This window comes from Dendropsophus ebraccatus, chromosome 9 (genome assembly GCF_027789765.1).
Source record: "Dendropsophus ebraccatus isolate aDenEbr1 chromosome 9, aDenEbr1.pat, whole genome shotgun sequence".
Taxonomy (NCBI): domain Eukaryota; kingdom Metazoa; phylum Chordata; class Amphibia; order Anura; family Hylidae; genus Dendropsophus; species Dendropsophus ebraccatus.
In genome coordinates, this window is record NC_091462.1 from 50,882,531 (window position 1) to 50,900,899 (window position 18,369).

The 18,369-nt window shown below is 43.8% G+C and overlaps 1 protein-coding gene across 5 annotated transcripts in view; it reads left to right on the forward strand.

Moving 5' to 3' along the window:
* The first annotated feature begins 1,340 nt into the window (after positions 1-1,340).
* The window catches only part of FTCDNL1 (formiminotransferase cyclodeaminase N-terminal like), a 30,491-nt gene continuing 13,462 nt past the window's right edge, over positions 1,341-18,369 (forward strand). For 2 of the 5 annotated variants that reach the window (XM_069985237.1, XM_069985242.1), the window contains exons 1-3: positions 1,420-1,629; positions 3,476-3,596; positions 10,101-10,196. In XM_069985237.1, the coding sequence (XP_069841338.1) occupies positions 1,540-1,629; positions 3,476-3,596; positions 10,101-10,196 (307 nt within the window). In that variant the 5' untranslated portion in view covers positions 1,420-1,539. Of the gene's footprint in view, positions 1,384-1,419; positions 1,646-3,475; positions 3,597-10,100; positions 10,197-18,369 lie in introns of those variants that run through there. The other 3 variants (XM_069985240.1, XM_069985239.1, XM_069985241.1) reach the window with 3 other exon arrangements.

The following is an 18,369-nucleotide window of genomic DNA, read 5'->3' on the forward strand; positions in this document are numbered from 1 at the left end:
GTGTGACTTTTCATGGAAAACACAAAATTGTTTGGGTGACCCCAAACTTTTGAACTTTAGTGTATGTGACCCCCCCAGTATCACAGAATGTGTTATAGCTTATTTTGAGTTAGCCACCCTATGTATTGTACTGTATCTGTGGCATGTATAATTTGAAATGGTTTTAGTGCTATCCTGATGTAATGAAGCTATTTTATGAACCTCCTTGAGTGGGCACTATTGCGTGATGCTTTTCCTTTCCTTGTTGTTTTACTTATTGTGTTATTTTAGGATTGGTTGTACCCCAGTTTTCCTTTCCTGGTAGTATTGTAGTGGTGCCAAGCCATATGTCTATATATTACACACTGCAAGGCTTGCTTTTCTGACACAGTAATGTGCCTTGTTAATCAGAATACACATTCAGGTCCCTCAGTGAGAGGCATGGTAGCAGCTTAAGTGGAGACATTAGGTCTGATTCACCCTTCCATAGTGCTATTTGCAGCCGGGCACCCACATCTATGGACAGCATTGCAGGTGTGCATCTGTAACCGTCTGTATTTGCATGGACCCATACATTGAGAATAGGTGTATCACGGTCCCAACACAGATCCATAACACTGCTATGGATGTGTGTATGGGCTTATAGAAAAGAATGGGTCCACATTATGTCCACGGACAAAATGAACAGATGTGTGAAAGGGGCCTTATATGTCCATAATGGAGGAGGCAATTGGTTAAACTTTCTGATATATTTACCCATCTACTGCCATTACTTTCTCTGTCCCCTTTACTTTTCCTTTGGAGTCCAGTTCGACAACTGGATGTACATGGCAGTGTTAGGGCCAGTCCTTGCTCTGACACAATACTGAAGACACAAATTTGTCAGAAGGGAATACCTGTAGCTAAACTGCATTGCATTGTGCATTCATGCCATAAAAATACATATGAAAGTAGTTTTACAGGGTCTCAGTTGTGACCATTGGAAATAAGTACTACGACATACAACGGTTCTGACTGGTGGGAGGTATAGATGCAGAGGTGAGAGCCCCAGAAGGTGAGATCCCATCAGAATGGTGAATGGGCCCAATGTGTAGCCAAAGGGGACTGCTTTTGTCCCTTTATGTCAGTAACTAGAGTTTTCAGCCCACTACTACTTACTACATATCAAATGTTTTGTGACTGGACAGATACATTTCCATTTTTCCTATGATCTGGAACAACAGCTATGTATTTCCAGAAAGTAAACAACATGGAGTTCTTGAACGGTGAAATATTATATCTACAAAACAAAATGAAAGAATTGATGCTGTGCACTACTACTGTTCTGACACAAGGTGGCGATGTTGTAGTGGATAAGTTTGGTCTCTGCGACTTGCCATAGTAGGACTGCCGGCAGAGTACGAGGTAAACATGCTTCCTTCCCATACGCCTTAGAGGTCTGCTGCCCGAACACACAGGGTCTTTACTATGCTGCCTATGTCTGCTGTTAATGACCCCACATACGGAGGCTGCTTATGTAACCTGTGTTTCTGCAGCTGCTCCCTGTCTTGGTTGTAGCCTATGCTGAGACATGACACTAAAGGGGTTAGAAACTGGAGGTGGACTAAAGGGAGAATGTCATCAGTTTCATGCAGCATGAAGCAGGGACAGGTTCTGTATTACAATGGTGTGATTCACTCTATAACTCTAATTCATACATGCATACATACATAGCAACAGATGCCATGTGGCCGAGCCATAGAGGTCTTCATTGGGCTTCGGAGCCTAGCTTGCCCAAAGGCCCCTCTGCTACATCAGGCCTAGCACTCGTCTACCTAACGGTGCCTGGAAATAAAGATGAGCAGGGAACGAGGATGAGGTTTGATGCCCTCAGTCTGATCTGAGGACTGAGCTTATTTTCTTGATTTACCCTGGGGGTTGAATTAAAGAGGTACTCCGGCAAAAATCTTTTGTAATTTAGTAATAGAATTGTAATTTACTTCTATTAAAAAATCTAAAGTCTTCCAGTACTTATCAGCTGCTGTATGTCCTGCAGGAAGTTTTCTTTTCAGTCTCTGTTGGTGTCAGGAAATGTCAAGAGCAGTAGGAAATCCCCATAGAAAACCTGTTTAGCTCTGGACATTTCCTGTCTTGGACAGGGGTGGCAGCAGAGAGTACTGTGTCACACTGAAAAGAAAACAACATTTCATACAGGACACACAGCAGATGATAAGTACTGGATAGAGATGAGGGAACCTCGAGCATGCTCGAGTCCATCCGAACCCAATTGTTCGGCATTTGATTAGTGGCGGCTGCTGAACTTGGATAAAGCTCTAAGGTTGTCTGGAAAACATGGATACAGCCAATGACTATATCCATGTTTTCTACATAGAAAACATGCCACCGCTAATCAAATGCCGAAAGTTTGGGTTCAGATGGACTCGAGCATGCTTGAGGTTCGCTCATCTCTAGTACTGGATGGCTGGAGATTTTTTAAATCGAAGTAAATTACAAATCTGTATAACTTTATGAAACCAGCTGATTTGTCGTTATTAATATTTTTGGGGTCTGAATTCATTTGGAGATTTGATATGGGGTCTGAATAAATTCTGGGTTTTGACACATTTATTCTGGTATCTGCTCTGGGTTTTGGTGCCTCCCACATTCCCATCCCGCATTTTGTATTTCTGTGGCTAGTAATGTGGGTGACACCGTTGCTTTATCTGTCAGGTCATGTTGGGGCACTATTACATGGAACGATAATCGGCCCTATCAGTCTGATTATCGCTCCGTGTAGTAAACACAACGATCAGCTGATGACAACGATCATTGATATAGGTTTGGACCTATAATCGTTGGGCGCAGACCACGCATTGCTACGTATGATAGCAGTGCACGGCTCACGATTTCCAAACTCTATACATTACTTATCCCTGCTGCAGGGCTCCTCTTGCGGTCTCCTTCTCCCCGGGTCCTACGCGCTGCAGCTTCGGAGCAGCCTGTCTGAGCTGACAGGTCGCTCAGCCAATCACTGTTCGGGACCGCCGCTGCCAGTGATTGGCTGAGTGGCCTTTCAGCTAAGACAGGCTGCTCTGAAGCTGCAGCGCGCGGGACTCGGGGAGAAGAATAGCGCAAGAGGAGCCTTGCAGCAGGGATAGGTAATGTATAGAGTTTAAGCAAGGGCTGCAAGGACATTGGTAACGATGTCCATGCAGCCCCTGTTAAACGATTATCGGGCCGTGTAATAGGCCCAGTAAACGAGCGATGATCTAGCAGATTGGCGCTCGTTTACAGGTATTATCGGGGCCCCATCGGCCCGTGTAATAGTACCCTTAGAGTTGGGTGCATTTAAAGCTCTAGGGTGCAGCACTTTCTACTTACACTGCAGAACCAGCCTCTCTCTCCTCAATGTGCTGCAGAACATCTACACACTATATAACTACAGACTAATCAGTAAATGACTACTAGATATAATAAATGCTACATGTATTTAATAAAATATTTTGATTTTTTTCAGAAAGCAATGACTTCTACCAAGCTTGGAAAAAGTTTAGTAGCCTGCCTGTTAAATGTTTCGGAGGCCAGGAATAAAGATAATATTGAGAGAATTGCCCGTGCTGCTTTATATAATAGTTGCGGTGAGTATGACTGTCTCCGTATCTCTACAGGAAGAGAAAGATAGGTATCACTGGGGTTTCCTTTGTGTCACCGCCCTTTACTCATTTAATCAGATATGGTGAAGTCCAGTCCATTGCAGCTAGGCAGGTCACATATCTAGGTTTTTACTGTAATTCTAAAATTAAGTGTGGGAGTCCTTTGCCCCCTTAAAAAAACCTTAAAAATCTGTGTGCATACAGTATATCCTCATAGGCACTAAACCCAAGAAACAAAGCCCTGGCTGGGGGCTTATTCTCTGTGCTCGGTTCATCTGTAGCTGATTTCTCTACAGGGGAAGCTGCTTCCTGTCCTGGAGTGAGCAATATGCCAGCTACTTATTTTCCTTATAGGCTAGTGAAGCAACAGAGGAGCCCATCTCTGCATAATGCCCTGTAGGTAAATCCATTCAGATCACTAGGATGTTCAGCGACATTACTGAGAAACACCTTTTTATTCCAAAAGGAAGGCAATCATGAAACTCTATCAATATACTGGTACAACACTTACTAGTGGCATTATTACAAAAAACTAAACTTGGAACATACTTTGTGGTCAACTGTTCCTAGGGCGATTGAAGTGGCAGCGCACATGCTTGGTCATAGCTCCATTCATTTTCTATGGGAATTTTGAACACAGCCGAGCACTGGATATGTTCAGAATTGTAAAAAAAAAAATAAAAAAATGGAGTGGTGGACATATATTTGCACTGCCACTCCATCCACCTGGGAACAATTGACATCCATTCCTATGATGATGGTGGTGGTCCCAGTGGTCAGACACCTACTTATCAGCCATGCTAAGCTGTGAATTTCTGTGAATGGGAAGGATGGGAGAGATAAGTGATGGCTGAACCATCGTTTGGCTGTCAGTTATTAAAGGTGTACTAATACTTTTCGAACTGTTAGCAGGTCACAAGCCTCTAACCTGCTGAAATGTCCCTATAGTGCACGGGGTGCTGAGGATGAAGGTCATTTTCTTACCTTGATTCTCTGTGCTGTTTTTTGACACTTTGTAGTCTATGTAAATGATATTTGAATGAGGCAGTTTAATGCACTGGTACGGGACTACCACCCTCAGTGCACTGTTCCGGCCAGCCGTCCTAATGAATATTGTGCGGTGCTCTGCAGTGATGAGCTCTAGAGTGACATCACCGCAGAGTGCTGGCCCAATATTCGTTAGAAGTGGCCGACTGAAGCACGGAGGGTGGTAGCACCAAACTGTCTCAATTCCAGATCTAAAAACTACAAAGTTCCTGAAAACAGTGCAGAGGATAAAGGTAAAAAAATGACCTTCATCCTCAGTGCCCCATGGGCTGTAGGGACCTATCAGCAGGTTAGATTTGTGAACCTGCTTATAGTTTTCCTTTAAAACAGGGATGGGGAACCTTTGGCCCTCCAGCTGTTGAAAAACTACAATTCCTATCATGCCTGGAGAGCCAAAGGCTGTGTAGGCATGATGGGAGTTGTAGTTTTGCAGCAGCTGGAGGGCCAAAGGTTCCCAATCTAAGGCATGATGGGAACTCTAGTTTTCCAACAGCTGGAGGGCCGATGGTTCCCAATCATAGGCATGATGGGAATTGTAGTTTTGCAACAGCTGGAGGGCCAAAGGTTCCCAATCCTAGGCATGATAGGAATTGTAGTTTTGCAACAGCTTGAGGGACGAAGGTTCCCAATCCTTGCTTTAAAACTACCAGAAAGCTCCTTACATTATTCCCTTTATATGTTCACTTAGGACTCCAGCCGTGAGAATCCAGCCTCCAAGCTGCAACAAATATGGACTTTACTTCTCAAACCAATCCTAAAGTAACCCCAACATATCATGGATCTCCTAGAGAGTAAATGTGCACAAGGACATCCATTTTTATCACCTTTTATGAATTTAAAGTGACTGTACCACCAGGTCCAGGCAGAAGCACTCTAGGCGGGCAGACCCACCCCCAGTGGGAAGAAACCCCAGCCCCTCCATGACGTGACTCCATTAGAATCAATGGAACCCTATCATAGAGGGGCAGGGGTTTCCTCCCACTAAGAGGGGTCGGCCCACCTTCAGTGCTTCAGCCTGGGCCTGGTGGTACAGTCACTTTATTTATACCAGTTTTTGGCATAAATGTATTGAAAAAATAGTGCCATACCTAAAGGGCTGCTCCCATTTCTTTGTTGTTTGTGGGGGTCGGAGGTGTATTCACACATACATATATTTTTACAGAAATTTCTGTGACTGAAAATCAGTTGCATTGATCTAAGCAGCTTGTTTTGGTGAAAAGCTTATGGATTTCTTATAATTCTGGTTCAAATATGACCAAGATTTTTGTGCAATGACCCGCGCCAATGGAATTTGATGCAAGCCATTTTTATAGCCCAAAGTAATTTATAAAGCATTAGGCATATGATATTTGTTTCCGCTTTCCTCCTATGTGAACCAGGAATAATGACTTCCTTCCTCACAAAGCGATTTCTCATTGCTATTGTGTTGAACTTTTGTATTGCCCATAAGTTTTTATGGGAGCCAGATTGACAGAATCATTGCCTCATCACTCACAAATTAGATCCTCTCATTTAGAACATAAAGAAACATCATAAAGAATATTTGCTGCAAAACGCCTCAGGCTCTTAATTTTTAGATTTTAACAATTTTTTTTTAATGGTGCAAATTCCTGCTCACTGGTAACAGACTGCTTTTTCGCTGAGCTGGGGACTACAAAGAAACTTCAATGCTAATATGGGTTGTGTGCCATTTAGGCATTAAATCCCAAAGTCTGGATATCTAGATTTTCATTCAGTCCCGTACAAACCCTGAATGTCTATGGAGAATGAGATAATAGTTTAATATCATCATAAATATCACTTGTAATGTGATGAGGTGTATTTTCTTAACAATGTGGGCATATAAAAATGTTGGTTTCTTGGTATATGAGACCTATCCTTACTTATGGAAGACATTGATTTAGATCATATAATGAAACACATCTCTACCTTTTGAGGCCTAGTTCACACTTTGCGTTTTTGATGTAGGTTTTTTTTTTTGCAATTTTTGAGCCTAATGCAGTAGTGGAAACATGTTTTAACATAATTTTGCAGACATGGGTGCTCTGATTCCAACACTGATTTTATTTTGTTCCTACACCCCTGTTACCAAGCTTGGTTCACAACCCCCATCCTGATATTTTGACCCTCTTCACACAATGTAAATTTTTAATAAATAACGGCCGTTGCAACACCGGCCGCTATTTATTGAAAATTGAAATAACAATGCGTCCTATAGAATCCCATCCAGAGTGTGTACACTCTGTATACACTCTTTCCAGGATTCCATGTGGCTGCATAGAAAACTGACGGTTCAGACAATGTAAAGTGCAGCTCCAGCTGTACTTTACATTGTCTGCTATGGGGATTTGGAATGTGGGCACACCTGAATGAGCCCGCATCCCAATTAAAAGAAATGAAGTTCACCTGGCTGTTATTGCAGCACCGGCCAGGATGAACTTCACTGACAGCGACCACGTGACTGATTTACACCTCCTCGGCCTTATACCCACAACCAGTAGCTTTTACTTTTTTGCAAAAACAGTGCCACCCCTGTTTTCAGGTGGTGTGTAGCTTACAATTCAGCCCCTTCAGACCACTGCCGGGCTAATACACTACCTGCCCGCGCTCCCTTTTGCTTCTCAGGCTCCCAGCTCCTTGACGTCCCGCTCAGTCAATCAACGCGCTGTCACACCGCAGCTACTGATTGGCTGAGCGGGACACCAGGGAGCCGGGGCCTGAGAAGCATGCGGGAGCGTGGGCAGGTAGTGTATTAGCCTGGCAGTGGTGGGTTAAGTGGGAAAGGGCTTTACATTGCAGCAGATTTGGCTGTGGAACTCTCAGCGTAAAATCGCCTGGTATGTGGTACGTGTGAAGCTACCCTAAGGGTAATAAATAGAGATGAGCGAACCGGGTTCGGGTTCGAGTCTATCCGAACCCGAACCATCGGCATTTGTATTAGCTGGGGCTGCTGAAGTTGGATAAAGCTCTGAGGTTGTCTGGAAAACATGGATACAGCCAATGACTATATCCATGTTTTCCACATAGCCTTAGGGCTTTATCCAACTTCAGCAGCCACCGCTAATCAAATGCCGAAAGTTTGGGTTCGGATGGACTCGAGCATGCTCGAGGTTCCCTCATCTCTAGTAATAAACTATACAGGATTCCTGTCCCCAGGGACTGCAATGTCAGGAAGTAGAAGGGGAAATAGAAGGTCCTGCTGTCCTGGGTTGCAAAATCAGAAGCCATAATAGGAGCCGGATCCTTGTTATAGTGCCCACCCTCTTGTATACATACCACTGAGTTCTAGCAATGTTATATGAAATAGTCATAATGTACAAATGTTTTCATCATCCCTACCATGTGGATTTGCTTAGTAACATAAAATAATGTGATCCGAGATGGAATAATAGAACTGGACAACTTTTCCTGTATGTCTTGTTGGCAGCAGAAAACGCCTCGGGTATTGGACAACATGCTATATTATTCATTACACTTTCTAGTTTACTTAACACAACTTCACCGCCTGGCAAATCAGTGGAGGCCAATCTTTTATTTCCTTGGCTCCTTAGTGGTTTTATGGGATTAGGTTATCAGCCTAGTGATTAAGCGATTGCACCCAGCAATCTGCCAGCCGTTTGCTGGTGGGATACCCTGGGCCTTAGATAAACGCTTCGCAGTCTTATTAGTGGCTTTGGTTCAAGTGAAATTACAGCTATTATACTCCATTACGCAGACAAAACAATTTACTTCTGCAGAGGATCACGCTGACAGCAAATTCCGCCTGCAGTTATTCTATTCATTCTTGTTCTTTTTCCTGGATGGAACCTGGAGAAATTGTCAGAAAATGTGTTTTCTTTTCTCCGAATTGCTCAGAGCACATCATAAACTAAAGTCATGTGGTTTATGAGCATGTATATTGGTCCTTAGTGTTCTTGGTGGTCAGGATACCTTGTTCATGGTTTTCAGTAAAAGAAATCTAAAACAGGTTGATGAAAATGGAGCTGCATTGTATAGTGATCACAAGTGTAGATTCTCACGCTGATCACACTTGGTGCTTGTGGGGGATTTTGACTGTCTTATAGATTTTATGTTGTGTTTAATAAGTATCAATAGATTCCAATTTACACACCATAGTACTCCACTTATCCTATGTCCACTAAGGTATTAAACTGCATGTCATATAATCTGCAAAAACACAAAAACTATAGAAGTCTGTGCACCCATTGGGGACAGTTTTATAAATCAGGTCCCACAATAAGGTATTGAATCGCAAAATAATTGTCCTCTAGGGATACTATACTAGGAACAGTTGTGCCTTTAATCTGTCACCACCTCCAGACACCAGGTGAATATAATATGTACAGGACAGTGTTTACTCCCTACTATATTCAAAAAGGTAAAAAAAAAACGTTATTAGCAATGCACAGTGTTAAACTGCTGGCCACCGGGTCCATTCCTGCAGCTGGTACTGCTGTATCAGCTGCAGGAACAATATTTTTTAACATTGACTTGCAGGCACCGTCTGTGTGCCTGCAAATCAATTAACCATTCACTTCAGTGTAAAGTACGGCCGCAGACCGTACATTGTGTGAACAGCTATTGTTTTCGGACGCTGTTTGGTGAACAGCGTCCTGAAATAATAGGCATGTTCATTATTTTAACACCCATTGTAAAGAACAGGTGTTAAAATAACGATGTAAACAGAGCAAGCACCTTTGCATTAACTTCAATGCAATGCCGGCACTGCAGTAAAGAACGGATGCAGATTCAATTGCATTCAGCGTCCGTTCTACCAAAGATCCACTTTCCTGCACTTTTTTTTTATAAAGAATGGTAATGGATCCTAATCCAAAGGAAAGGGGAAACCTACCGTAAGGAAATGGGTACAGAAAAGCAGTTCTCCCAATGGGGAAAGCAGCCGTGTCCCCCAATGCTATTTAAATGCTATGGCCACTTTTCCCCCTACTGTTGTTTCCAGTTCAGGTGCGGTTTGCAATTAAGCTCCATTTACTTTAATGGAACGAGTTTCAAAACCCCACCCAAACTGGAGACAACAGGAGGGGGAAAGTGGCCATGTTTTTGTAGTGCTGGATAACCACTTTAATCCCTGTTCGAATAGTGCTAAATTTTAGCTTGAAGCCTTCTTTGACTCCTTAGTATAGGCCCATGAGCATGGTCTCCATAGACCATAAGGAAGAGGATGAAGTATAAAGAGTCAGAAATGTATTAAACAAGTCCCCCTGCATTATGGGGTATATGGAATGATTTTGCTATCTATGAATAGTTAAGATAACAATTGAACACTTTGGTTCTGCTCCCTGTCTCCTGTGCTCTGGAAACCTTCCCGGCTCGTAGTACTCTACCCAGGTAACTAGGTAATGACTGTCCGTGGTTTACATGATTAGGGATCATTATTGGAAATATGTACTTGGAGAAAAGCCATTTATTTTATAATGACAGGTCAGCAGCATCCAGACACAGCTGTGCTCAACGTGTTTTCCAACTATGACTACAACCGGTCAGTTCTTACCATCGTCTCCACTAGTGAACAGATCGGTAAGTGAAATGCTCATGAGCTGTTTCCTCACTTATAAGAGTTGATGTAATAAGTCTGAAACGAATCTGTCTGACTCCCATGAATAAAAGTACAGAATGGCCGCTGGTTCACCGTGTCAGAACACTTTAATTTATATTATCTATAAGGCTCTGTTCACATTCTATTTATAGCCTCTGTTAACATACACACTGGGAAAAGCTCCCAAAGCATACTGATAGTCATACTGCGGTATCTCTTTTTTTTGTCTTCAGTATGCTTACCTAAACTGACCAGAAGACAAAAGACCGCCTTTACCCTATAGGCTAGTTTAACCTCTATTTCTCCAGCATACATGCTACATGTACATCATAAATGTGATGTGAACGTAGCCTGGGCTGGGTTAGCATACTTTAATGCATGTCCCCAATACCTGACTTATTACCCCTATTGGGGAGGACTACTTTTCTGTGCTCTGTGTCCTCAGCACAGATACATCTGCATTACACAACATTAGTAATACAACCCTGGAATCAGTGTATCTGTCACTAATCTTCTTCATTGTATCACTGTCACTAGTTTATGCTGATTTCAGGTAGACCACAGTAAACTCAGTGATAATCTCTTTAATAATGTCTCCCATTTTAAAAGTGACATAACAGATGTATCCAGCAGATGGCAATATCACACAGTATTTATGCCTTCTGCTCCTATTAAAGCATACGTGTCTCCCATTTACGTTTTTTTAAGTTTTCTATGTTTAAATTAATGTTTATGTATATGTATGGCCAAACTGTGGTCCGTTCTCCCTCCGTGCCGATATTTCGTCTTTTCTTTGTTCAAAAAAAAAATAATATATATATATAAATGAAAAGAGACCAGAGAAAATACCAAATATTAGCAAGGCTGGAGCATGGACTACAATTTGACAGGAAGGAAGACACCTAGTATAATGTTGATTTAAGGTGGCACTATTAGCAGGTTCTGCCAAATGAACCTGCTGATATACCCCACAAGCAATTAGATCATATCTCCAGAATGGGGGGGAGGAAAAAAAAGAATGATTCACAGCCTGAGGTTAGAAGTTATTGAGCTGCTGATATGCGCCATAGTTCCGCTTTAAAGGGGTATTCTGGCAGAAAAAAAATCTTTCAATTCAACTGGTGTCAGAAAGTGATACAGTTTTTTAACTTTCATTAAAAAATCTCAAGTCTTCCAGTACTCATCAGCTGCTGTATATCCTGCAGGAAGTGGTGTATTCTTTGCAATTTGACACAGTATTATCTGCTGCCACTGTCCTGCTTTGGACAGTTACTGACTCACAGGTGGCAGCAGAGAACACTGTTTCAGACTGGAAAGTTTATACCACTTCCTGCAGATATCTGTCATGGTGGCTTGAGATGTACAGTATTAAAGCGACTCTGTACCCACAATCTGTCCCCCCAAACCGCTTGTACCATCAGATAGATGCTTTTAATCCAAGATCTGTCCTGGGATCCGTTCAGCAGGTGATGCAATTATTGTCCTAAAAAACAACTTTTAAACTTGCAGCCCTGTGTCAAATTAGTGTGGCCTAAAGGACCCATGCTCTAGGATTGCAATGCCCCACCATCCCTTCTCCCCTCTTTACAATTTTCTCCTATTCATCACCTGTCTGAACACTGCACATGTGTTGGATCGTTAACGCCCATGTGCAGTGTTCAGACAGGTAATAACTAGGAAAAATCCTGCCTGAGGCATTCCTAATGGTAAGGAGGGCGGGGAGGAGGGGCGGAGAGGCGGTGCAGGCCTAGGGCATAGACACTATAGCAATAAAAGACTCAGGACTTCAATTATGTTTTTTTCTGATTCTTTCTTTGTTCAAAAAATGTATAGTACACAATAATCAAAACATAAACAAAACCACAGTGCAGAGACGTTCGGGAATCCGGTCTTCACGCCAGTGGGACGGCGCTCCTCGGTCTCCCTAGTCCATAGGAGACTCTCACTCTCTAGGAACTAGACAGAGACGGACTACGTTGCAGTCTTTACCTCACTCTTCACCTGTTCAAACCCCAGGCCAGCTGACTCAGCCTGCTGAAGTATACTGCTCCTTTCCCCTTCAGTCAGCTGGCCTGGGGTTTGAACAGACGCCAGATTTACTGACAAGTTTGAACAAGAGGTGGGGGACTAAAAAAATAAAAACAAGAAAAAGTTGTTTCCTTCCCCCTGCCCGAGTGCCTAGTGGTAAATACGGCCCTGATCATGAGTACATTTTTCTTGTTCATTCATGTAATTGCTCTTACTCAAGGACGCTATAGACCCCCACCACCATCACCACCCTTAGCCTGAAATATCTGCTTGCACAGTACAATAGATTATTTATATTATTCTATCGTTTGCAAGCATTGTATGTCACAGATTGGCTTCTTTATTCTAATATTTGTTAATATTATGTCATTATTCCTCTTCTTCTGTCTCATTGATGATGGTGTTCATTGCTTCTCATTATTTGATAATTTTGTATATGTTCATACGTTCAGGTTTTTAATTACAATTATTGAATACAAAGCAAGGAAAGAGGAGAAGTCTCAATCTTTCCTTTATACAGTATGTGTGCCCTATTAATGATCTGTCGCTGGCTTTGTATTCAGTAATTGCAATTAAAACCTGAATGTGTGAACACTCCCTTTATTCTTTCCCTCGATGTAAAGCGTTGTTTTTATGTACAGATGTAGCAGGGCAGAGCTTGTCATCTAACTCTGTAGTGTTGCATTGTTTGTGCACTGGAGTAAGGGTTCTGCCTTTTTTTTAGAGTAGTATGACTACACCCTACGCCTATGTTCACACAACGTCCAAAAAAGAGAAAAGGCGTCCGCTATTTCTCTCTTAAAAGTCGTCTGTTATTGCTCCGATTTAACTGAATGCAATGCATTGAAGTCAATGGGATGACGGACGTCCAATGCACACAGTGTAGGAAATGACGGACATTATGTGTGTGGACGTCAAAATAATGATCATGACAATTATTTCCGGACGTCGTTTTCTTTTTTTCACCGTCCTTTCTCCGTTTTTATTATTAAATTCAATGGACTTTTCAATTAAAGACACAACCAAAGGCTAATTAGTACATCTAAACTAGAATATTGCAATAACCACCATTAAAATTACATTGGGACTTGGGACACCCATTCTCAATATGGGTGTGGTTAGATATAGGACAGAAATATCACTCCTTCAGCATTGTGTGTATTGTCCATAAAAACTGAAGTGGAAAGTCCGTGCCCATCAAAGGATTTTCCCAGTCCACAAATAAAAAAAAAAATAATAATAATAAATAAAAATATGATTTCCACCCGATATGTAGGTGATGGTAAGCAGTGTCACACACAATACAATGGCACCTTGTACTTTGTTGAATATCGTCTTTTGCTTACTCGGTATTGCTGAACCAAAAGTCACAAGATGTAATGAATAGGCCATAAAAGGCCCTCATGACATCCCATGATTTAATAAATTTGCTCGCTGTTGCTTTAAGATCTCAACATCATTTGTGAACATTATTTTAGCTGAGCAAGTGAAAAAGAGATCCCAAGGGAATTAAAAAAAGCTGTTAATTAAATTACTTCATTTGCCAGGGAAATGAAAAGCCTATAAAATGTTTAACGCTTCGTCTGGACACATGAATTTGTGCATGTTTCTTTTTTTTTTTTTGTTTGTTTGTTTAACCCTATTATTGACAAGGATAAAAAAAAATCATAGATGATATATGCTATTTGTAGATTTTATTTCAATAAGTTTGTTAGGTGGAGCATTGCTTATATGGTTTGCAGTAATACACATATACATAGTTACATAGTGTGTTGACAGCATAGACAACCTATCATTTATATAGATTCTGGAAGATGATCTTGTTTGGTAGTGTCTTCTGGTCTGTGGGGCATTGACTTCCAAAGTTGTGGTAAAACAGTACAGTATTACACATACACAGTAAGATAAGTAAGCATTGCTTCTAATCCGGCAGCGTAGTATCTGGAACGCCCTGTTAAAGGGGTTATCCAGTGCTACAAAAACACGGCCACTTTCTTTCAGAGACAACACGACTCTTGTCTCCAGTTCAGGTGCGGTTTGTAATTAAGCTTCATTCACTTCAATGGAACTGAGCAGAAAAACCCCGCCCAAGCTGGAGACAAGAGAGGGGCTGTCTCTGGAAGAAAGTGGCCATGTTTTTGTAGCGCTGGATAACTCCTTTAAGCCTAATTGGTGCTCAGTAGAGATGAGCGAATCTCAAGCATGCTCGAGTCAATCCGAACCCAAACTTTCGGCATTTGATTAGCAGTGGCTGCTGAAGTTGGATAAAGCCCTAAGGCTATGTGGAAAACATGGATAGAGTCATTGGCTGTATCCATGTTTTCCAGACAACCTTAGAGCTTTATCCAAGTTCAGCAGCCCCCGCTAATCAAATGCCGAACGATCGGGTTCGGATGGACTCGAACCCGAACCCGGTTTGCTCATCTCTAGTGCTCAGTGTATAATCGGCGTCATCCACAAACACTTTTAAGAAGAAGGTAACTTGCAGCACTTACCAGTCTTTTCCCTCTTTTATTCCTTGTAAATTAGTTCACATCACCATGTGATTGGTGGCCACACAGAGAGTATCAGTTCACATTAGTGGAGGACAGCCATTTAGAGCTATACACGCCTTATTGTGGCCCTTGAGTGGTTTTCTTTATTTGTTTCCGTGCAGCACTTGCCATACATATAAAATAATAAACTCCATTCTCCCGGTGTTCTCCTAGCTTCCAACGGCCATTCGCAGCCGCTACTGGAACTTCAGAGCTGGTTTTCAGAGCAGAAAAGAATGGCATATCCGGAGGAGAAAAGTTTGCTAAATGAATGTATTTGAAAAAATATTGAACTTAAAGGGGTAGTCCACCAAAATTTTCTTCTTTTAAATCAACTGGTGCCATAAAGTGCCAGAGATTTGTAATTCACTTCTATTAAAAAATCTTAAGTCTTCCAGTACTTATCAGCTGCTGTGTGTCCAGCAGGAAGTGGTGTTTTCTTTCCTGTCTGACCCAGTGCTCTCTGTTGCCTCCTCTGTCCATGTCAGGAACTGTCCAATGCAGGAGCAAATCCCCATAGAAAACCTCTCCTGCTCTCCAGACTGGAAATAATACAACTTCCTGTTAGGCATACAGCAGCTGATAAGTACTGGAAGGCATGAGATTTTTTAATAGAAGTAAATTACAAATCTCTGGCACTTCATGGTAGCAGTTGATTTGAAAGAATTTTTTTTTGGGTGGACTACCCCTTTAACCCCTTGCCGCAAAATGACGTTCCTGGAACGTCATGTAAAGCAGGTAGTTCCCGCAATATGACGTTCCAGGAACGTCATGGCTTCCCTGCCTCCCCCCTCTGTCCCTAGATGCGATCGGGCAGCAGGAGGAGGCTGTGTCACACAGCATCCCCCTGCTGCCTCTGCCCGGAGGGGAGCCGCGCTCCCCCCAGGCAGTTAACCCCATAAACGCCGCGGTCAATGCGACTGCAGCGTCTATGGGGAGATTTGTAAAAATCCGGCGATCGGGCGGCGGGGGGAGGCTGCAGCACGTTGCCTCCCCCCACCGCCACAACTAGTATGTCCCCCGGCCCCCCTCCCCTCGTCCTCAGATACCGGAGATCACCGCTATTACCGTTATAGCGGTGATCTCCGGTACCGGGAATTACCGGCGCCGCCGAGAGCTTTCATCTCCCCCCACCGTGAATCCACGGTGGGGGGAGATGAAAAATGTCCCCTCAGACCCCAGATCAGCCCCCCGATCAGACCCCAGTTCACCGTACCCGGGCGGCCATCAGATCCAAGATGGCCGCCCCCATCCCTGCGAACAAACGATGTTTGTTCGCAGGGATGGAAATAAAATAATGATCAAAGCCCCATGCTCTCCGCCACCGGAGGTAGCGGAGAGCATGGGGCAGTGATCGGGGACCCCCCCGTGTGGTCCCGGAGCAGGCGATCGGCGGTATACACTATATACTATATACTATATAAATCATTGGTGACAGGGGATAAAAAGTGTTACAGTGTCGCCCCCCTGTCACCCCCGTACCCCAGTCACCCCCCTTCCCCATATACGTTACCTGATCCTGGAGCTCCTTCCTCCTCGACGTCCTGGCTGGTTGTAAAGTGCGCATGCGCTTCACAACCAGCCAACTCTGAAAATTTAAAGTGACAGAGACCAATTTGGTCTCTGTCACTGAACTATGATTACTGTGATAGAAAATATCACAGTAATCATAGTAATACAGTGAAACAAATGTGTAAAAGTACAAAAAGTGACAAACACACAAAAAAATAAAACACACACTTTTTTTTATTATAGTAATAACTGCAGTTTACTCCCAGATTACCCCTAACCCCCCAGATTACCCATAACCGCCCCAGGTTGCCTGTAACCGCCCCAGGTTGTCCGTAATCACGCCAGATTGCACGTAACCTCCCCAGATTGCACGCAACCACCGCACGTTGCCCGTAACCACCACACGTTGACCGTAACCACCGCACACTGCCTCTAACCACCCCACGTCGCCTCTAACCACCGCATGTCGCCTCTAACCACCGCACACTGCCTCTAACCACCGCACGTTGCCTCTAACCACCGCACGTTGCCTCTAACCACCGCACGTTGCCTCTAACCACCGCACGTTGCCTCTAACCACCCCACGTCGCCTCTAACCACCGCACGTCGCCTCTAACCACCGCACACTGCCTCTAACCACCGCACGTCGCCTCTAACCACCGCACGTGGCCTCTAACCACCGCACACTGCCTCTAACCACCGCACACTGCCTCTAACTACCGCACGTCGCCTCTAACCACCGCATGTCGCCTCTAACCACCGCACACTGCCTCTAACCACCGCACGTTGCCTCTAACCACCGCACTTTGCCTTTAACCACCGCACGTCGCCTCTAACCTCCGCACTTTGCCTTTAACCACCGCACGTCGCCTCTAACCTCCGCACGTCGCCTCTAACCTCCGCACGTCGCCTCTAACCACCGCACGTTGCCTCTGACCACCGCACGTCGCCTCAGACCACCACACACTGCCTCTGACCACCGCACCTTGCCCCTGACCACCGCACGCTGCCCCTGACCACCCCACGTTGCCCCTGACCACCGCTGTTGCCCGTAACCACCGCACGTTGCCCGTAACCACCGCACGTTGCCCGTAACCACCGCACGTTGCCCCTAACCACCGCACGTTGCCCCTAACCACCGCACGTTGCCTCTAACCACCCCAAATTGCCAATGACCCCCTCCAGATTGCCCGTAACCACGCCAGATTGCCGTAACCAACCCAAATTACATATAAGCACTTTAGTTTATCCGTAACCACCTCACGTTGGCCGTAACCACAGCAGGTTGCCTGTAATCACCTCAAGATTACCCGTAACCACCGCAGGTTGCCCATCACCACCCCAGGTTGCCCGTGATTACCCCAGGTTGCCCGTAAACCACCCCGCATTACCTGTAATCTCATTTTTTTATTGTATTTTAGTAACTGCGCTGTTCTAATAACCATTACTAGCTGCGGTTTTGCTCCAGCAAATTGGCGCTCCCTTCCTTCTGAGCCCTGCTGTGTGCCCATACAGTGGTTTATGCCCACATATGGGGTACTGTTCTACTCAGGAGAACCTGCGTTACAGATTTTGGGGTGAATTTTTTCTCTTATTCCTCGTAAAATTTAGAAATTTTAAACTAAACCAACATATTATTGGAAAAATTCGAGTTTTTCATTTTTAATGGCCAATTTTGAATACTTTCCTCTAATACCTGTGGGGTCAAAATGCTCACCACACCCCAAGATGAATTCTCTGAAGGGTGCACTTTCTAAAATGGGGGGACTTATGGTTTTTTTTTACTCCGCTTGCGCTACAGGGACGCTGCAAACGCACCTGGCGCTCAGAAACTTCTTCAGCAAAATCTGCACTGAAAATGCTAATTGGCGCTCCCTTCCTTCTGAGCCCCGCTGTGTGCCCATAGAGTGGATTATGCCCACATATGGGGTACCGTTCTACTCAGGAGAACCTGCTTTACAGATTTTGGGGTGAATTTTCTCCCCTGTTCCTCTTGAAATTGAGAAATTTCTAACTAAAGGAACATATTATTGGAAAAATTCGAGATTTTCATTTTTACTGTCTACTTTTGAATACTTTC